General features: G+C 42.4%; 1 protein-coding gene across 2 annotated transcripts in view; it reads right to left on the reverse strand.

Annotated features, from left to right (window-relative positions):
* Positions 1 to 3,678: 3,678 nt before the first annotated feature.
* The window catches only part of TNFRSF21 (TNF receptor superfamily member 21), a 64,691-nt gene continuing 45,890 nt past the window's right edge, over positions 3,679 to 22,479 (reverse strand). For both annotated transcript variants that reach the window (XM_004267505.4, XM_033423865.2), the window contains exons 5-6: positions 6,461 to 6,689; positions 3,679 to 5,119 (exon numbers count right to left, since the gene is read on the reverse strand). In XM_004267505.4, the coding sequence (XP_004267553.2) occupies positions 4,890 to 5,119; positions 6,461 to 6,689 (459 nt within the window). In that variant the 3' untranslated portion in view covers positions 3,679 to 4,889. The remainder of the gene's footprint in view (positions 5,120 to 6,460; positions 6,690 to 22,479) is intronic.

A 22,479-nucleotide genomic window follows, 5' to 3' on the forward strand; every position in this document is an offset into this window, starting at 1 on the left:
CACATTGACTTTTCTCAAGTCAAAGGTCAAGATAGGACCTTGCTGCATCTACAGGACTGTACAATGAGATGGAAGCCCCAGTGGCCCAGGTGTTGCAAAAGTCTGAGATTCTATGATATAGTCAGTGCAGGTTTATGACTCATGATATCTTATTTCATTTCTTTGAAATTGGCGAATCTTCAATCAAATATACAGATAGAAACATAAATCAGGATAACATCACTTCCCAAGTGTTCTTGTTTAATCATATGTTCCTAACATCACTTCCCAAATATTCTTGATTAATCATACCTTATATATTATGCTCAAAGCCATGAAGAACTGGTTAGTTGCAGGTGGGTTCTTCAGTGTAATTAAGCCATAAGATGTTGCCCCAACTGTGCTTGGTAGTGTATCAATTCCTAGCAGTTACATAGCATTTTTAAAATTTAATTAATTAATTAATTAATTAATTAATTTGTCTGCACTGGGTCTTTGTTGCTGCACTGGGCTTTTCTCTAGTTGAGGCAAGCGGGGGCTACTTTTTGCTGCGGTGAACGGGCTTCTCATTGCCGTGGCTTCTCTTGTTCCGGAGCACGGGCTCTAGACGCGTGGGCTCCAGAGCGCAGGCTCAGTAGGTGTGGCGCACGGACTTAGTTGTTCCGCGGCATGTGGTATCTTCCCGGACCAGGGCTCGAACCCGTGTCCCTTGCATTGGCAGGCGGATTCTGAACCACTGCACCACCAAGGAAGCCCGCTAACAGTTACATAACATTTTACAGCAGGGTTATGTGTCCTAAAGCAAGTCTGCAAGGTTGAGTGGGACTGGCTATAGCAAAATCACAGTTGCAGATCCCCAGGTTACCTCCCTGTAAGATTTATCCATCAGATCTGGGGTGAGGCTTCAGAAACACTCTCTTCACGAGCTCTTAAATCAGCAGTTGTGCAAGCTGTCTACACACCGGCATCTCCTGGGGAGCTTTAAAAAATGCTCATGTCGGGGTCCCATCCCTGAGAGGCTGGCATCATTGGTCTGGAGTTGAGCTTGGGCACTGGATTTCTCAAAGCTCCTCTGGCTGATTCCGGTAGATTCTGACCAGGATTGGATTGCCTGATGGTGGAAATCTCTTTAGATCATCCGAGATTTTTTTCTTCTCTCCTGTGGAATTGGTGCAAGCTTCTCCCATATCAGTGATACTCTTTGTAAGTCCCTTTGAAACCGAAGCTTCATCTCAGGCTCCTCAGTGTGATCTGGGGGCCAGCAGCATCCATGCCACCCAGGCACCCCCTCTCCCCGGCCAACAACTGAAAAAGAATCTGTGCTGTAACAAGATCCCCAAGTGCTTCATGGCTTATTAAAGTTTAAGAAGCACAGCAAAGTGGCCTCAAACTATGCATTTCTAAAAGCTCCCAGATGTCGTTCGGCTGGTCCCCAGTCCACAGTGGCAAGGATCTAAAGCACTTTTCTCAGTGTGACCCAATGAGGGTTTCCAGAAGAATCGTGTGGGAAGCTCGATCTCCACGTCACCACAAATCTCCTGAATTGAACTTTCCGGGAATCTGCCTACTTAGCAGCCTGCTGATTCCCAGACGACGCTTACTTACGTGAAAGGTTCAGAAGCACGGAAGCACGTCCAAGTTCTCCTCAGAGGAGGAACCATTCTCTCTGAAAACCAGCCTCACCTAGTTGTGTCAAAGCTCCTCTGCATTTAGCCTAAGTTGGCCTACAGAAGACAGTATGACTCTCTAAAGAAAAGGTCTCTTGCTTAGCCTTTCAAATCACTGAAGGTAGCCTTTCCCCTGCCTCCATGGGTCTTCCTCATCAAGTGTAGATTTCCCAGCCATTGCTCCCAATTCTGTTTCTTACTCTTCCCCCCCAACCCCACAGTGGAGACCTTCCAGTTCAGCAGATCCCTCAAGGCAGGGCAGCTCCAATCGGAGAAAACCTCCAAAGTGATCAACATAGTATACAAATGAGATTATCATCAGCTCCAATCAGAACATTCTATTTTTATTTTATTTTATTTTTTTTTGAGGTACGCGGGCCTCTCACCGCTGTGGCCTCTCGCGCTGTGGAGCACAGGCTCCGGACGCGCAGGCTCAGCGGCCATGGCTCACGGGCCCAGCCGCTCCGTGGCATGTGGGATCTTCCTGGACTGGGGCACGAACCCGTGTCCCCTGCATTGGCAGGCGGACTCCCAACCACTGCGCCACCAGGGAAGCCCAGAACATTCTATTTTTTAATACTGCAGTTAAAGGTTGCCTTTTTTTTTTTTTTTTAAGAAAAGCTATATATCATGTTAATTCAATATTCAGCTTCTGTTTAACCACAACTCCTATGTCCCTTTCCCCTGGATCATCAAGAGATGCCACCCCTTCCCTATATTTCCACAATTATTTATTGAACTTAGGTATAGGGCTTTCCTTATAACCCAGATAAATTTTATCACCATGATCTCTGTGTCCACTGTTTCAGCCTGACAGAAGAGTTCTGGATAAACAGTCCTGAATAAACAGTCTTGGGTTCAGATTCAAGTCTCATCTCTACAACTCTGCTGTTGGCCCTTAAGCAAGTTCCTTAGCCTTTAAAATAAGCCTATTTTTCATCTATAAAATGGGCACAAATTATAGTCCCTGTCTTATAGGATAGTTGTGAGGATTCAATAACATAATATGAAAAGTACCTTGTAAAGTATAAAGCTGGTAAAAGATTAATAAAAGCATCTCCAAGCTATGAATAATTTACAAATTACCGTTAACGCTGATTCATCATTTATGATGTTCTCAACCCCACATAAAATAAGTGGCAGTCCTGAAATCCTCTGAGAAACAAAAAAATCTGTCTCCTCCACACCATCCAGGACCCATTCCGGTTTGTTTTCCTTTTGTGAAGAGTTTCTATCTTCTGGTGACAAAGAGGAAAGGAAACTTGGCCCGAGAACCATGAAACCAAATCCCAGGATGGCGCTCTAGAAACCAGTCACATGGAAGCGGACAAAACCAGAAAACCCCTTTCATGTCACTGACATGGGTGTCAAAGTGTTCAGACAGGGTATCTACTTCCCATTTCTCCCTGAAAGAGGAACTCAAAGTTGCTGAACCCTCAAAGGGTTCTGGCTGTGGGAATTCTGTGGAGCCAGGGTTCCCAAACTAAGGGAGATAAGCAATGAAATATAAAATATAACAGAATAGATAAAATATGATGTAATATAGCCCACCAACATAAGATGCTACCCTGCCATACTGCCAAGAAAGCCCCCTGAAGTTAATCAGGGGCAATAAGGTTTCATATAGAAGCCTATGAACTTGTGTAGACAGGCCCATGAACTTATATAGACCCACCCATGAGTATTAATTTCCAAGATGGAACTGAGTTAAGAAGAATATAATCCAAAGCCTAGCCAGCATTTATCCCTCTCCACCTCCAAATCCTCATTTCTTAAAGCAGAGACAATCTCAAAAGCAGGAGCCTCGGATTTACCCCCAATGAACTAGGAAATGCTTGTTCATCCTCAATGCTTGGAAGTCCTTCTCTATGAATCTCTAGGTACTTTTCCAAACACAAACCTTCGCTACTGTGCATGGTTCACAGATTAGAAACGCTCAGGTTTTAGAATACACTTTTCCAAGAGACTAATCAAAGAATTATAACATGAGCACACGAACAAGGCAAGGATTAAATACACTCAACTACTCAAGTAACAAACACCTAATATTTATTAATAAATTAGTACACTTGAAGGCAGTTTTCTGATATCAGTCCCTCACCACTACCCACAAACCCCACCCACACAAAGGGAGTCCACACCACCTTTGCATTAGAATTCAGCAACTAAGCATCAAAGAGCACGTGTATAAATGGGAGCAGAGTTGCAAATAGATCAGACAAGAGTTCTTAAAGCTGCAGCCATTTTTAACTAAAGTGATTGAATGAAGGAAACCCCCCAAGACCGAGGCCCTGAGGGCAGACCAGACCTATCGACTATGTGTGTATAAAAAACAAGACATCTTGTAAAGCAAAGCTGGACAAATTCCCTTTGGAAAAGGTGTCATTTGTCACCAGCACTTCAATTGTGACTTTCCAAAGTGCAGCAATATGTTCCAGAACAGCTCAATCTCTAAAAGTTGAAGTTCAAGTTCCTTGGTGGCCCAGTTGTCAAGCCACTCAAATAGCAAGTCATGATGGCTTGTGAGGATCTCATGTCTCCAGCCCAGAGCAGAATAGCGTAAGGGGAGCACACGTAATCAAGCATTCAACACGGTGTCCAGGTGAAGACCATATAATCAGCAACAGTGTGGTCAAGTTTCAGCCATAAATATGAACTACCCAACGAGGCATGTTAAAAAGATACTTCAAGATCTAATTGCGTTACAGTAACTCAATGGGGTCTTACGTTTCTTGAACCCTTAAGAAAATTCATAAATGGCAAATAATAAAATAGTAATAATAATAATAATAATAAAGCAGATGTGAATGTTGAGACATGAAGACAGCTTATAGCATTCACAAGATGCTATGACACTTTTAAGAAGTTAAGAGCCTCATAATCCAGTGTGTGGGAAAAGCCACACTGTATTTGTGATACATTAAGTGAATTTAAAGTGCACAGAACAATTTTGAGAATACATACGAAGGCAAGACAGAGAAAATACGGAACCTAAAAAAACTTCAGTGGTGGATATTCTGAAACAGTTGAAAAGGCTTATATGCTAACTTCCCAGGAGGGTTTTTAAAAAGAAAGAATGAACTCAAAACACTGGCCATATACTCTGTTAAACACACACACGCGCACGCGCACACACACACGCACACACACACACCAAAAAACAAAAATTAAAAAAAAATAAGAATAAAAACGCCACCCTGCCACTAAATTGAGTAATTTCCAGAGTGCAGTATTCCTCGTGTTCTACAACAGGTCGGGAAGATGGCTATAAACAGAGTCCAGGAGGGTCTGGCTGGCTTCCTGGCTCTTGACTCCAATGATCTCAAACAGCCGGTCCAGCTTGTCCTCGGCCTGAGGAATCTCTTCAATCACCCGCAGCTCCTCGGGATTCAGGATGTGGAGCATGTCATCAAAAATAGGCTGCAAGTCGCAGGGGTCCAGGCGCACCTGTCGCAGCACTGTGTCCTTCTTTTCTGCAGGGAGGAGAGGAGAGGGGACAGCCGTAACGGGACTGTATTGGGGGACGGAGGAGAGCTAAGGTGACAGCGACCCTCTCCCCAGGCTGTCCCCATCCCACCCTGCAAGGTGAGGCAGCGAAGCTCAGGCACATTTTTAAACACCACCGTGGTTTTTACCGACGTGGCATGTAAGATAACAAACAAGATGTGCGTAACAGAGATCAGACAAGGATCTGCTCATCTGCTTGAATGCGTTGTTGATGGAACATGACATTTGCCTAGACTCAAATGACGTCTCCAAAGCTCTCCTAAAACTCAGGAGAATGCTGAAATACTTAAAGAAACTTTAAAAAAACAAAAACAAAAACAAAACGTCACTACTTTCCCCATCTGTAACATGTTAGTAAGCAAAGCTATGAGCCCAGCCTTTCCCCTCAAACATTCCAAGTCAATAATCGGCTTATCTGACTTCCTAATTACATTGTCATATTTTAAAATTAAACTGCTTAGAGCAAAAGCACATAAATAAGAAAATATTGCTTCTTGGGTCATATCTTACAATGGAGTGAGGAACTATAACTTCTACTACCATTTATAAGATGTATTCTCTAAAATATAATATGTAACATAAATTATAAACTAAAATATAAATCTTTATATAAGTATAGAGATATATGAATATATAAAGTATAAAATATAAATATGTGAAATAGAATTATTTTATAAATATATAAAAAACAACATAAAATATACCCCTTTAGGTAAAATATAACCGGTGTTACCCAAACTAGGAAATTCCTAACAAAAACCTGTCATCAGTATAGTGTACATGCTAATTCCCTACCCTGCTATTCAAAACTGCAAGTGGCAAATTATTTACCGAAAGTACCAACCCATGATGTTTAAAACATTGTTATTTGCAACCAAGCTTAACAGAGCGAAATTTAATTTCAGTCACTAAAACCTCTACCCCAGACTCTCAAGATAAGTTATACTTTAAATCCCTGGATTCTGCAAGCCTAGTAAATAATTTGCACACACACAAAAAAAACCTGCCAGACTACACGTTATCGGACCTTCCCCGAAACACACACTCGATAGCATCATGAGGATCAAGGGTGACCGACACTCCTGGACACAGGCTCCCGGCCAGACAGTCGGGGCTGTAAAGATTTTCTAGGCAGGTCCCGACTGGCTAATGACGTCGTTTCGCGCAGGCCAGCCTCACCTCGGAGTCCAGGGCAGGTCATTTAGATGACCCAGCCCCTACTGGAATGGGGAACTGATGGAGGGAGAGATGCCACGGGCTCTTTGAGGGGAGGCTGAAGAATGAATGTGGGTCTGAACCCTCCGTACCTTTGGTTATAAAGGATCCGGTCCTGCTCAGCGCCGAGGAGCCGCTGGACGTGGAGTCGCAGCGAAGGAGGGGCTCGGACTCGTCCACGAAGAAGCCCTTGTTCTTATCCAGCGGGGAGGGCTCCACCGTCAGAAGCGTGGAATTCTCAAGTTTCGGGTTGGGGCTGGCGACTGGGCTCGTGCTAAGCGGGCTGGGGCTCCTCGGGAGAGCCAGCTTGTCAGTTTCCAGCTGTGGAAAGAAACCATTTTGAATTATATACTTCAAAGATTATAGAAACTGGGACTTCCCTGGTGGCGCAGTGGTTAAGAATCCGCCTGCCATTGCAGGGGACACGGGCTCGAGCCCTGGTCCGGGAAGATCCCACATGCCGCGGAGCAACTAAGCCCGTGTGCCACAACTACTGAGCCTGCGCTCTAGAGCCCACGAGCCACAACTACTGAGCCCACGTGCCTAGAGCCCATGCTCCACAACAAGAGAAGCCACCGCAATGAGAAGCCTGTGCACCGCAACAAACAGTAGCCCCGGCTCATTGCAACTAGAGAAAGCCCGCGCGCAGCAACAAAGACCCAATGCAGCCAAAAAAAAAAAAAAAAAAATTATAGAAACCAAATGGAAAGCATCTGAAAAAGAATATACACATATGTGAATAACTGCATCACTCTGGTGTACCTCAGAAACTAACACAAGATTCTAAATCAACTATACTTCAATTTTTAAAATAAAAAATAAAGATAGAAATAATTTTTAAATTAAAAAATTATAGAAAAAAATGAAATTAAAAGCCCTTCTTGGATGCTTTTTTTGGGTTCCATTTAGTATTTTGTGGATAAATTCTCATTTTGACAGTCCATCGCTTACATTATTGCTAGATACACACACACACACACACACACACACACACACACACACACACACACACACCCACACACCCTTCAAAATGCACGAGAGGATATGTGTGAACATTAAAAATTAGGAAGCATACGCACCAAGCTGTTACCTCATAGGAGTGACACTGGGCAAGAAAGTGAGGAGGAAGATGTCCAACAAAAATATAATTTCGTACCTGCTGGAAATGGTCTTAGATATCATCCAGCATATTCCCCTCTGTTTCGGGATGAAGTATGTGCACCCAAAATTCGTATGTTGAACTCATAACTCCTTGTACCTCAGAACATGACTATATTTGGAGATAGGGCCTTTAAAGATGTAACTAAGGTACACCTGGGCCCTCATCCAATATGACTAATGTCCTTATAAGAATAGATTAGGACACAGACACACAGAGGGGAAGCCATGTTGAAGACACAGGGAGAAGATGGCCATCTTCGACACGCCCAGGAGAATCAACCCTGCTGACACCTTTACCTCAAACTTCTAGTCTCCAGAATTGTGAGAAAATACACTTCTGATGTTTAAGCTTCCCAGTCTGTGGTAGTTTATTATAGCAGCCCTTGCAAACAAATACACCCTCTCTTTACAAGTAAGGAGACAGGCCCAGAGAAGGTAAGTGACTGTCTTTAGGGCACCCAGCCAGGAAGTGGCAGAACTAAAACTAAACCCTCCGTTTCCTGATTCCCATTTCAAACTAGCTCAGGAAGTAAATAAAACTGCTTGAAAAAAATGAGAACAGGAGAACACCAGAGCAAAAGCGGCTGGAAGGAAAGAGGGAGAACCACCCCGCTGGAGCCAATGGATAGGCTCTTCAGGATGTAGGGGAGACCGTGAAGCTTGCATTCCAGGGCAGGGATCAGAGAGAAGATAACAAGAAAGCAAGCAAACAAGATGGTTTCAGATGGAGACGGTGAGCATCATGACCGCTCTGGCTGGTGCATGGAGGCTGGATTTTAGGGAGGTAAGAATCAACACAGGAAGACTAGTTAGGATGCTGCTACAGTGAGCGGGCAGGTGACGTGTAATCATGGCTTGTACCAGGGTGCACAGTGGAGATGAGCGTAAGTGATGAGTGGTATCACCCCGTTTTGCAGGTGAAATGACTATGGCCCAGAGACGGCACACAAACCCGGGGAGAAAGTCAGTGCTCAACTCAGGCCAGCTGGACATCTCTAGTTGCCCCTGTCATTTGACACCATACCCTAGAAATCTGGCAGACACTGGTGGCATCTCCTAGTCGGTTGACTTATATTTTTATTGGTTCTTCTGGCACAGAGGGAAATCTGGGAGTCAGGTGGCCAGATGACATGGGGCAGGGTGCAGACAGTGATGTGCACTCTTCCCGGAGCTGTTAATCACCGCTCATTCGAAACCTCATGACTAGACTCCCACTTGTCAAGAGAAACATTTTCAAGCTCCTCAATCAGGAAGACATTGCCCCTTGTTTCAGAGGATGACGTTCACCAGTTGCAAAACGCACAAAGCAAAGCACAACTGCCTCTTTTACAAGCTTTACAGCCTGAGAAATTCTTGCAACTGCGCAGATTCTGAAGGTCTCTGACACGGCACATCTAATGTTCCAACAGCATTTTTCCCTTGTACAACCACCCATATCCTGCTTCTGCTTCCAGTGCAGTCTTAAGGCTTGGATATCACGCATTCCTACCAGCCCCCTTCTGATCCACAGACATGTTTTATGGATACGTTTTTCAGATTTGAATTCATTAGGCCCTGGCATGCATGTGCCCCTCCTCCCTGAAAATGCACATGGCCATTCATGCCAAAACATGTTTTTTATTCACTCAATTAGACAAAGAACACTTGTCTACGCTCTGGTTCTCAGGGACAGTACATTGGATGACCCGGCCAGTCAATATAGTGCACTGTTCTTGCTTAAAAAAAGAAATTCCTGTCCACAAATCACATGCCAACAGCCTAAGAAATCCACCCACCTATTTCCTGAACTCAGTTCAAAACTTTCAATATTTAATATTCCCCCCAATTTTGCCAAAGGATATTATCAGTGGAAATTAAGTACATGACTTCTAACATAATTTGGAAGGCAGAATGCTGAATTGATGCTGTCTGATCATTAACAGTGAGTCAAGTGAATGGGAAAATGCCGCTAGGAATGGTTTTAGAAGCTCCACAATGGAGCTCACAACCACAGCTAAAGCCAGAGACCATTTGACAAGCATCTTTCTAGAAAATCTATTCCTCTACCAAGCATAGATATCTGTCACTATGTACAGGATACACAGTAGCTGGTTGCATTGCAGATTTCTCTAAAGTTACTTGCATTTTTTTCCTAGAAGGAAAAAAAAATTTGCCCCTAGAAACTTACTTCTTTCCTCCCTTTACCTTACTATTGACAATATCCATCAAAATTGTTTTGCAGGGCTTCCCTGGTGGCGCAGTGGTTGAGAGTCCGCCTGCCGATGCAGGGGACACGGGTTCGTGCCCTGGTCCGGAAAGATCCCACATGCCGCGGAGCGGCTGGGCCCGTGAGCCACAGCCGCTGAGCCTGCGCGTCCGGAGCCTGTGCTCCGCAACAGGAGAGGCCGCAACAGTGAGAGGCCCACGAACCACCAAAAAAAAAAAAAAAAAAAAATTGTTTTGCAGCACTGCAACTCAAGCATTGTGTTACCTGTGACTTCTCTAATAAGAAATTGAAGCCTCAGGATGTGTGGAATAAATTAATTCTTTATTTCCTTAGTTCAGAAAGTTCACGGTTCAGTATTGAGTTTAGAGCAAATAAAGAGCACTTATAATAAGATTCAGATACTAAAAGAGAAGACAAACGCTCTAAACAAGAAAGCTAGATGTCCACAGAAGCAGGTTGTATCCTCTTGGAAAAGATTTGAACATAAACTTATCAAAATAGTCACAAAAGAGATCCTGAGTGGATGAATTTATTCCTTTTTCTCCTTTAAGCTTCCCCAATTCTCTACAGGGCCATATTAACTTTTATAATTAGAAAAACAATAAATGTTATTTTTAAAAGCAGTCACCACTGATAAGTATATTTTCCCTCTGTTAATTGGAAAATGTGGCCGCAACAGCTCTTATTTATATTGGTAGCCAAGGAACGGGACAGTTGGAAAATCATCTACTTGGCTGAGCTCCTCTCTTTACTTTTTTTAAGCATTCACAGGCACAAAAGGACAACACTCCTCCCAACTTACTGTGGTGAAGCAAATAGTAAGACTTAAACGAAAGGCCTCTGGGAAAACTTGGCCAGTGAAGGCAATGGATCCACCAGATATCTGAAGTCCCTTTGGAGAAACTTGAAAAGTAGAGTTCTTTTTGCTCTATAGCCATGTTGTAACCGGGCTGACTTAGAAGACTCATTTGAGAAATCAGGGTGAGACAGTAAGACAGACCAAAAAGGGGGAGAAGGCAGGGATCCTGAGGGGAGAGCTCCCTAAGTAACCCAAATCAGTACGAGTCTATTGTATGAACTTCAAGACCATGACATTTATTTTGGCCAAATGAGCCCCAAATGTCCTCCTGATTAGTTTCCATACAAACACACTCTGTCCTTCCAGGTACTGTATTTATTGGTCTAAACTGATAAGAAAAGAGAGATAAGTGGTTCACCTTACAGGACAGCTGAGTCATACCTAAAACTCCATTGCTGACCTGACTATTTTCCTTTCCAGATTCCCAGAACCACTGAGTATGAGGAACCATGCAAAGGGATTAGGTAAACAAGCTATTGATTAAAATTCGTGGGCTTGAATGCCTCTGGGCTACAGAGGTTTGAGCAGTATCGGTGAGAACAATGATATAACTTGTCCTGGGTTGCACTGGAAAGAGCCATTTCCAGCTGTGTCCTTGCAACTGTCCACTCCTCCCTCAACCAGCTCCCCACACTGACATGCCCGCTTTGGGTGCACAATCAAATCACAACCTGAAACTGAACCTCAAAAATAACTCTCCTCTTAACAAATATACACTACTATAGATAAAATAGATCATCAACAAGGACCTACCATACAGCACAGGAAGCTCTACTCAATATTCTGTAATAACCTATATGGGAAAAGAATCTGAAAAACAATGGATGGATGTATATGTATAACTGAATGACTTTGCTGTATACCTGAAACTAACACAACATCATACATCAACTATACTCCAATATAAAATTAAAATAAAATAAAATAACTCTCCTCTTTTAACATCAAACAAAATGCACTTCCCTGTTGACTGGCCTTTCCGAGGATGACACACTGTGGAAGGCTGAAATGTTTCTCCAGCCCTGGGGATGGTGGAGCCGTGGACGCTGAAGCCATTGCCATGTCGAGGGTGGCATATAAGTGAAACAAGAGTGTGAGACGACTTTGCTTCTCTCCTATGATGGAGCAGCATTTCTGAGGATACTCTGCAAACAGGCAGGGGTGGAAGACTCCAGCCCCAGAAGCCTTCTTTTCAGCGTGTTTCATGATCTTCATAGTCAACTCCTAAAACTCAAAGTCATGACAATCCTGGAACATCATGGCAAAGGAAGAAAGGAAATCTACCACTAACTAGCTGTGTGGTCTTAGAAAAACCACACCCCTTTTCAGATCTGTTTCCTCATTTCTAAAAGAAAAAGGTTACTCTAGGTCATCTCTCTTCAAATTGTCTTATTGTTTGTTTCACTATGGCTCTTTCATTCTCCCCACTCCCCACCTACAGACCCCAACTCCCTTTCTCCTTCCAAGTTACTTCCACTGGTTCCTCAACTAAGGTTCACCACTGAGTTATTTTCAATTACTACCTATTTCAATTACTACTACTACCAATTACAATCTCCCTGTGGTTGCACAATTTGTTTTCATAAAACTAATTAACAACTTTGATGCATCAGTGATCCCCTGAAATGAAGCCTTAATTACCCAGCCCTGATGCCCCTTGCCAATCTGCTAAAATGGTTCAACTTAACCCCTTGGTTCCTGGCATCACTCAATCAGATTCCGCAAGACCCTTTTCTCTCCCCTCTGCAGCCAGATATGTCTGATAGACTCAAGAAGAAAGCACCTTACAATTAAAAGTCACCTTCCTACTGAACTTTCCCTCCAGACCTCGTCCAACACTTAGAAAGAAAGAAGAATTCTTATGTTACATTTGTGAAAACTTCTGTCACTTTAATGATGGTTTTCGAAAACCCATTTGCTAAATTCAACGGAAACTAATTGCTATTTCATCTGAGTTGACCAGCTTGTTACTCAGATCCAGTAAACAAAAAGGGGCTTTAAAACATAAGCCATCATCAGTACTCTGCTAAACAACTCAGCATGAAATATATGGAATCCATTTGATGTTAAGGTAGCTCTTATTAGCTCCATTTTACAGATGAGAAAACTGTGGCTTTACGAGGTTTAAGTAACCTGCCCAAGATCACAGAAGCCAGGACTCAAGATCAGACGTGGTCTAGTTTCCAAGTAATCCTCTTTGCTGAGTCATGTCACTTCCCTGTCTGGACCCACTGCAGTTACAGAAATTGACAAACCCTGTAAACTCAATACAAAGACATCACATGACACAGGGGGCTGCCCTGGCCCATACAGTCTGCAAGGACCTGTAACTCAGTGGCAGATCTTGTACCTCTGCTGGATGACCGCCCTGAGATAAAGATGAGAGATTATGTAATGAAATTTAAAAGCTTTTGCACAGCAAAGGAAACCATAAACCAGACGAAAGGACAACCCTCAGAATGGGCGAAGTCATCTGAAAACGAAGCAACTGACAAAGGATTAGTCACCAAAATATACAAGCAGCTCATGCAGCTCAATATCAAAAAAACAAACAACCCAATCCAAAAATGGGTGGAAGACCTAAACAGACATTTCTAAGACATACAGATTGCCAAGAAACACATGAAAAGATGCTCAACATCACTAAGCATTAGAGGAATGCAAATCAAAACCACAATGAGGTATCACCTCACACCGGTCAGAATGGCCATCATCAATTAATCTACAAACAATAGATGCTGGACAGGGTATGGAGAAGAGGGAACACTCTTGCACTGTTGGTGGGAATGTAAATTGATACAGCCACTATGGAGAACAGTATGGAGGTTCCTTAAAAAACTGAAAATAGAACTACCATATGACCCAGCAATCCCACTACTGGGCATATACCCTGAGAAAACCATAATTCAGAAAGACTCATGTACCACAGTGTTCACTGCAGCTCTATTTACAAGAGCCAGGACATGGAAGCAACCTAAATGTCCATCGACAGACGAACGGATAAAGAATATGGGGCACATATATACAATGGAATATTACTCAACCATAAAAAGCAACAAAATTGAGATATTTGTAATGAGGTAGATGGACATAGAGTCTGTCATACAGAGTGAAGTAAGTCAGAAAGAGAAAAACAAATACCGTATGCTAACGCACATGCATGGAATCTAAAAAACGGTACTGATGAACCTAGTGTCAGGGCAGGAATAAAGACGCAGATGTAGAGAATGGACTTGAGGACACAGGTGGGGGGAAAAGGAAGCTGGGACGAAGTGAGAAGGTAGCATTGGCATATATACACTACCAAATATAAAATGGATGGCTAGTGGGAAGCTGCTACATAGCACAGGGAGATCAGCTCGATGCTTTGTGACCACCTAGGTGGTGGGACAGGGGGGTGGGAGGGAGGCTCAAGAGGGAGGGGATATGGGGATATATGTACACGTAGAGATGATTCACTTTGTTGTACAGCAGAAACTAACACAACACTGTAAAGCAATTATACTCCAATAAAGATATTAAAATTAAAAAAATAGATAAAGATGAGAGACTATGTAAATAACCAGACACTTCAACTGTGGCCAATAACTGTTTTCTATTAGAAAATATTTCCGATCCCAACAGACCAGTGACTATTTAAAAAAACACAAATTCAATTTCCACTAAAGGTTTATCTCAAAGGAATTACAGTCACAAATAAAGACATGACTACAGCTATTTAAGGATGATATTATCTGAAGCTTGTTTCCCCCATTCTCCCAGCTGCCCGTGTAATCAAGATCAAATTAGATTTCATGACCTCCCATAGGTCCATGTAGGTATGTAAGATTGGGCTCTGATAAAAACGAGCACTTTCTTCCTTGCTATACAAATATCTCTTGATATCTGGATCTATGTAGTTCCTACCTTGAGAGAACAGGATTTCGGATGATAAGAAACGCTTTGTCATCCAAAGCTATGTGGTTCCAGGACTTCAGATCTACATGAGGGTTCAGATAATGATGGTTACCAGCCCTATCACAAAACATGTACCTGAATCTATTCAATTCCTAAGTTCAGATACTAAAGAATACCTGTATACGAGGATTTCTCCCTTAAAAAAATAAAACAAATACACCGCCTCCAACAGAAAAGGGGGAAAATAGGAGGGTTTCTTTAAAGTTCCAGCTGATAGGGGACAGACTTTAATTATTCTTCCGAGTGTGAATTCTTGTTCAATCCAACCCAGAGAAAGGGGTCTTAAGAAGAACAACCCAAATTTACTCAGCAAAATTTTTTGCAAACAAAAAGAAAAAACTTAAGAGGAAATTGAGAAGATGCTGATTCCTAAACCTTTAAAAGAAGGGTTATCATTTATAAGAAATTTGGAGGGAAGTCTTAGAAACAGGAATATGGACTGGAAACATATACACACATATATAGATAAAGCAAAGATGTCAAAATATAAGTGTTGAATCTAGGTGGTAGGTTCTGGGTGTTTGTTGTACTGTGTTTTAACTTTTCTTTGTTTCCTAAGTCTTATTTTTGAAAGTTAGGACAATAAATAAATTAAAAAGAAGGCTAAGGGCCAAATAACCTGAAGACAGAAATTCCCCAAACTTTTCCTAGGCTTCTGATTATTTAGTCTTTTGTTGACCTTCCTTCTTTCTTCTTCGGCCCAGCCCAGAACACAGGAAAGGGAAGCACAGAGGGGCTTCCATTGCATAAGTAGGGAACAGTGCTAACACTTAAATGTAAATCATCAACTGGCAAGCGGACACTGCAGCGTTATGCTGTCTAGATCTCCCTGGGTTCACTGGAGGTCACGGGATGGAAGCAGGAACAGGAGTACAATGCCAAGATGCCCTGTTCAGCTTCCCTGGGAACCCCTGAGCTAGACCACAGAGGCAACAGAGCTGAGTGAACACTGAGCTATATGCACTGCCCAGGTAAGCTGCAAGCCAACAGCAGCACCTGCAGAACCAAGTCACCCACCCTCAGGAAGCTCACAGGATTCACGTGACCAAAAACTGCCCAAACCACTGGGGAATTATTTTAAAAGACACCCTGCACGCCCCCTACATCTGTCCAAGCACGGGATAATTCAAGAATTTTGCTTCAACTGCAACCTTACTTAAGATTCCATTTAAACATTAGCCCAGGCGAGCTGGCCATGGCTGGGTTCTCCTTTAAGTATCTCAAGCCCCAATCAAGGCAGTTGTCAGAGTCTTGTGTATATATGTCATCTGCTAATTCTGATCATGTCTAAGAGTTCATTTCAAATCCACCCACGTTTAAGCCAAGGTGTGGTTGGTGGCCAATCCTTGCCTAGCAAGAGAACTTAAGAGGACTAGGTGCACGGTGGGGCGAGGGGGCAGCCACAGGAAGCCACAAGCAGTGCTGTGCAAAGCTGCCAAAACTGGTAAGAACCAGCTGGCTCCGGAGGGAGGAGAGGAGGGCGTGGCCACCAGCTGCTGGCACATGTGTCTGCCAAGCAGTCCAGGCTGCTGACATCAACCGTAATGTTGCAGCCCTGAGCTGACTCACCGGCTAGCTTTCTCAAAAAAGGAAGTGAGGAGAGATAAGTCAGGGGGCCCCACCATTATAGGAGAAGATTGTGCTGTTGGAAATGCCTCGGGTTTTCGTAAACTTCACTCAATGAGACCTATTAGGAAGCCTTTCCCACGAAAAAGCCTTTGGACAATTCTAATCATGAAAAAAGGTTGCAAGAATCATAAGCTTGCCTTAAGACAAGATAGAAGCATGCAACTATATAAAAGGAGGTCTTGTGCATTTCAAGTTTGCAAGGCACCTGTGTACTTAAGCTATGTACAGACACTAACTGTACAGTAGCTTTGACCCTTTATTTGGGGTACATTAATCTTACAGTATTTATCCACCCAACCCCAGACTGAGATACTGGTCCAAGGGGCCTTCAGTAGCTGCCAGTAAGTTATTTTAATGGCTGTCTTGAAGTTAACAACTGTTATAATGAAATAGCCTACCTGGTGCTAAATAAAGCTTTTAGAATGTTTTTTTAAAAAGTATGGAGAATAGAAAATAATTTCATAGGAAATGCATGACCTTGAAATAAGAAGGCTCAAGCCGACCTTTGTGACTCAAGTTTTCTGAACGTCCCAAATTTGATTAAATTAGTGTTGTTTAGTAAAATCATTAATTGGATTCATGACACTAGAATTAGACTATACATGGTACACAATGCCACAGGCACAAAAGGGGACCCTGAAACTACTTCCCCCTCACTAAACCCTGACTTTAGCTTCTCCATACCTACCCCCACAGTGTTAACTGTTACCAATTCCCCGTGTATTCTTCCAGACATTGTCTAAACTTACACCAGTTGGTAGGTACACATATTCTCCACCCCACTCCAGACCTTCTCTTTCATGTTTTACAATTTTTTTTTACAATATGGGGTTAAGGTGTACATATACACTGTCCTGTACTTCGCCCATTTTTGTTTAAAAACACTCCTTGAGGTTAGCACATAAAGAGCTGACTCACTGTTTTTGATAAGTGTATACTGTTACACTGTATAGATGTTCCACAGCTTACATAACCAGTTTTCTATTGAAGGGCATTTGTGTTGCTTCCACTCTTTTGTTATTAATGAGGGATCACTCTGCACACATGTGGGATGTATATAAGGATATATGTAGGATGGGGTCAGGAAGGGAAGGATTGGGAGTTCGGGATTAGCAGATGCAAGCTATTATACAGAGAATGGATAAACAACAAGGCTCTACTGTATAGCACAGAGAACTGTATTCAGTATCCTGTGATAAACCATAATGGAAAAGAATATGAAAAATAATGTGTGTGTATATATATATGTATAATTGAATTACTTTGCTGTACAGTAGAAATTAACACAACATTGTAAACCAGCTATACTTCAATAAAATAATTTTTTTAAAAAAAGAATATATGTAGGGCTTCCCTGGTGGCGCAGTGGTTAAGAATCCGCCTGCCAATGCAGGGGACACGGGTTCGAGCCCTGGTCCGGGAAGATCCCACATGCCGTGCAGCAACTAAGCCCCTGCGCCACAACTACTGAGCCTGGGCTCTAGAGCCCGCAAGCCACAACTACTGAGCCCGCATGACTAGAGCCCGTGCTCCACAACAAGAGAAGCCACCGCAATGAGAAGCCCAAGCACCGCAACGAAGAATAGCCCCCGCTCGCTGCAACTAGAGAAAGCCTGCGTGCAGCAACGAAGACCCAATGCAGCCAAAAATAAAAATAAGTTAAATAAATTTAAAAAAAGAATATATGTAGGACGTACTCCTAAGAGTGGAATGTCCGTGGTCAATGGACACGTCCTCAGGTAGAAGATGCCAGATGGCCCTCTGAAGGGGCAGGGCTGATGTACACACCCATTGGTGTACACACCCTTATTCCCTTCACAGTACAAGAATGGTGTCATACCTTTCCCTCTTTGCCAGTCTAAAAGGTTAAAGTTGTATCTCAGTGTAGGTTTCAATTTGAATTTTTCTTATTTGAGCAAGGTAAAAAATAAATAAATAATAAAAAAATCTGTATACCTTTAAGAACCTTCAGTGTTTCTTTTCTGTGCACTGTCTTGTTCACAGACTGCCCATTTTGCTTTTGGATGGTTGGTTTCTTAATTAATTTGCAAAAGCTCTTCATTATTAAAGGAAATTAACCCTATATTGCAAACAACTTTCCCAGTTATTATTTTGTCTTTGATTTACATATGGTGTTTTCTGGCTTGTGTATATATTGTTAAGTAGTTGAATCTTTCTTGTATGCCTTCTGTGTTTTATATCATTCTCAGAAGAGCCTTACTTATTGTTGTGATTATAAAAATAAACTTTCCTCCATCTTTTTCCCTAGTACTTTTTTCCCTAAGCCAATTTAATGATTGGTCATTCCAGCCTGCCCCCTGACTCAGCCCAACTGTGGATAAATCAAAGTTCCTTCTGTAAAAAAACAAAAAATTAATGAGGAATTCAGTAGTGACAGCTGTCTCTCCTAAGGAACTGGTGAGAAATAAGCGATTAAAATGTTGAAATTAACTAGTGTACAATAAAACCTACTGCCGACTGAGATACAATTCCTTACCAGTAAGTGTACGTACTTTTGGAACTTGGGTTATAACAGATGAACAGACAGTCTCACAAACACAGGGTGGAGAAGCTAGGCCAAAACTGAAAGGTATTAAGCTTCGTCTGAATATAAGTTTTGGCTTTAAAATAAAAAGAAAATATGATATCCAGCACTGGTAATTGATTGAGAAAATAAGCTTCTTTTCACAATATTGATTCTGATTTCCCTCCAATGCACATTTTGAGAAAGCCAATAAGGGTGTGGATTAAAGGGGTAGAAAATGTCATCAACTGATAGACGCAGACTTTTCTGAATGTTGAGACACTGTGTCTCAGGAAAAAAAGAAAAGCCCACTGCAAGTCCTCTATGAGGCAGTCTCACGAATGTATTCTAAAGTTTGACTCACATACACATCCCTCCTATAAAATGGCCAGCATCCTGAGGGATGATTCCTGTTGTGTTTTCCGGTGTGTGTGTGTGTGTGTGTGTGTGTTTTCTTTTCTTTTTTTTCTTTTTTATACTATTTTCAAAGGTTACTTTCCATTTACTGTTATTACAAAATATTCGATATATTCCCCATATTGTACAATGCAACCTTGAGCCTATCTTATACCCAATAGTTTGTACCTCCCATTTCCCACCCTTATATTGCCCCCACATTGGTAACGACTAGTTGTTGTTGTTGTTGTTTTTGCGGCATGCGGGCCTCTCACTGTTGTGGCCTCTCCCGTTGTGGAGCACAGGTTCTGGACGCGCAGGCTCAGCGGCCATGGCTCACGGGCCCAGCCACTCCGCGGCATGTGGGATCTTCCTGGACCGGGGCATGAACCCGTGTCCCCTGCATTGGCAGGCGGACTCTCAACCACTGCGCCACCAGGGAAGCCCTGTTGTTTTTTTTTTTAACATCTTTATTGGAGTATAATTGCTTTACAATACTGTGTTAGCTTCTACTGTATAACAAAGTGAATCAGCTATCATATACGTATATCACCATATCCCCTCCCTCTTGCGTCTCCCTCCCACCCTCCCTATCCCACCCCTCTAGGTGGTCACAAAGCACCGAGCTGACCTCCCTGTGCTATGCGGCTGCTTCCCACTAGCTATCTATTTTACATTTGGTAGTATATATAAGTCCATGCCACTCTCTCACTTTGTCCCAGCTTACCCTTCCCCCTCCCCATATCCTCAAGTCCATTCTCTACATCTGTGTCTTTATTCCTGTCCTGCCCCTAGGTTCTTCAGAACCGTTTGTTTTTTTTTTAGATTTCATATATGTTAGCATACGTTATTTGTTTTTCTCTTTCTGACTTACTTCACTCTGTATGACAGTCTCTAGGTCCATCCACCTCACTACAAATAACTCAATTTCATTTCTTTTTATGGCTGAGTAACATTCCATTGTATATATGTGCCACATCTTCTTTTCCATTCATCTGTTGATGGACACTTAGGTTGCTTCCATGTCCTGGCTATTGTAAATAGAGCTGCAATGAACATTGTGGTACATGACTATTTTTGAATTATGGTTTTCTCAGGGTATATGCCCAGTAGTGGGATTGCTGGGTCATATGGTAGTTATATTTTTGGTTTTTTAAGGAACCTCCATACTGTTTTCCCTGGTGGCTGTATCACTTTACATTCCCACCAGCAGTGCAAAAGGGTTCCCTTTTCTCCACACCCTTTCCAGTATTTACTGTTTGTAGATTTTTTGATGATGGCCATTCTGACTGGGGTGAGGTGATACCTCATTGTGGTTTTGATTTGCATTTCTCTAATGATTAGTGATGTTAAGCATCCTTTCATGTGAGTAACGACTAGTTTGTTCTCTGTATCTGTGAGGCTGCTTCTGTTTTGTTATATTCACTGGTCTGTTGTGTTTTTAGATTCCGCATATAAGTGATCTCACACAGTATTGGTCTCTCTCTGTCTGACTTATTTCACTAAGCATAATACTCTCCAAGTCTATCCATGTTGCTGCAAATGGCAAAAATTTGTTCTTTTTTATGGCTGAGTAGTATTCCAATGTATATAGTGTGTGTTTTCATTTAGTATATCCGGTGCCTGGTACAGGGCTTGAAACAAAATGGGTGTTCCATTAACGAATGATAAATAAATTGCTTGTGTTAAACTGTCTCATCTTTAAAGGCTACTAAAAAACACAAAAAGCATGTGTAAGTCTGTTTGTGTTGGGGAGGGAGGGTATATCAATCCCAAGATCCCAAGAATCTGTTTCCCAGACTTTTTCCCCAATAACCTGTACTCTTCAAGCTCAACTACCATATTTCATTAATTCTACGGTGGATATTTCTTTTCACATTTTAACATCTCTGAAATAGGGATGTATCTAACAACTATAATTAGCAATGTTTTTATTGCTTTCTTAGTGGTACCTATAACAATGGTACATACATGGTTGCCATGGCATTCAACGAAATACAGAAATATATCTTAATTCTAATACTGACCTATATCTCACAGGGCCATGAAGCTTGCTAGATAAAAGCAGATGCAAAGCACCCAATGTGTTTGGGACACAATAGATACTCAGCAAACACTGGTCCCCTTTCTCCTTAATCTCCTTTCACAGAAAGTAGAGTGGTATTGCTCTTGAGTCAAAAGAGGAGAGTGTAGAGTTCAAATTCCAACATGGAAAACAGTAGCTAAGATTCACTGAGCCCCCCTAGTAGATGTCAAGGGCAGGACTGAACATCTACAATCATTACCTCTACTATGTACACGCTATCTCACCAGATGCTTACAAGACGGCTACGATTTCAAGAAGTAGGGAATTCCCTGGCGGTCCAGCGGTTAGGACTTGGTGCTTTCACTGCTGTGGGCCCAGGTTCGATCCCTGGTCAGGGAACTAAGATCTTGCATGCCGCATATTGTGTCCAAAAAAAAAAAAGGAAATGTATATGTATCTGTTCTTATTTTCTAGGTATATTTGGGTGGGTCGCATACCCCTGCCTTCTGACGCTATCTTACAATTCCTCGCGCACACTTCTATTATACATTTGCTTATCCCACTGGATTGTCATTATTTGCACGTGTCTCCATCTCAGTGAGTGAGCTATTGAAAGGCACACACCTTTCTTCTTTACATAGTACCAGGAACACAGCTGGTGCTCGACAAAAGATTGTTGACTAACTGAATGAAACCTTGGAATATGATAACAAGTAGAATGGCCTGAAATGCCATTAAAAGTCTAAAGGCTTATTCATAGACATGGCTCCTTTGTACACAATAACCACCTAAAACACAAGCATCACTCAATGTACTCGGGCCTACTGTGTGTCAGCAACGCCTTTACAATGTCCCCTTCTCACCACCTCACAAGTTCCCCAGAGCCCACAGTCACACCCTGCAAATTAAGTAACTTGACCTGAAATAACCTTCCACACAGTGGTCACACAGAAGTCAGGGGCTCGACACACGTGAGTTTAGCTAACATCTTAAGGCCTTAGGACAATAATCCCTGTTTTCTAAGAGATGATCAACTGGCAAGTTAAAGACAGATTTGAAAAGCCAAAAAGTCAACAGCTAAAGGTACAGCGGGTATTTGCCTCCACTCACCCTCGCTATATTAAATTTCTGAAAAGAGCTGGTCTCACTCACACTGTAGATAAAGACAGCTGCATCCTGCAGCTGGTAAGAAAAAAAAAAAAAATCACGTAGTTCCCTTTGCAGCAAAAGCAGTGGTACCGTCCTCGCAAATAGAATGCCCACTGCTCGCCTCACTGGTAGATTCTCCCTGTTGATTATACAGAGCAAAACCACTCAATCTCCAACACAGAGTCCACTATAGTTGAGAGAGAG

The sequence above is a fragment of the Orcinus orca genome, chromosome 10, assembly GCF_937001465.1.
Source record: "Orcinus orca chromosome 10, mOrcOrc1.1, whole genome shotgun sequence".
NCBI lineage: Eukaryota > Metazoa > Chordata > Mammalia > Artiodactyla > Delphinidae > Orcinus > Orcinus orca.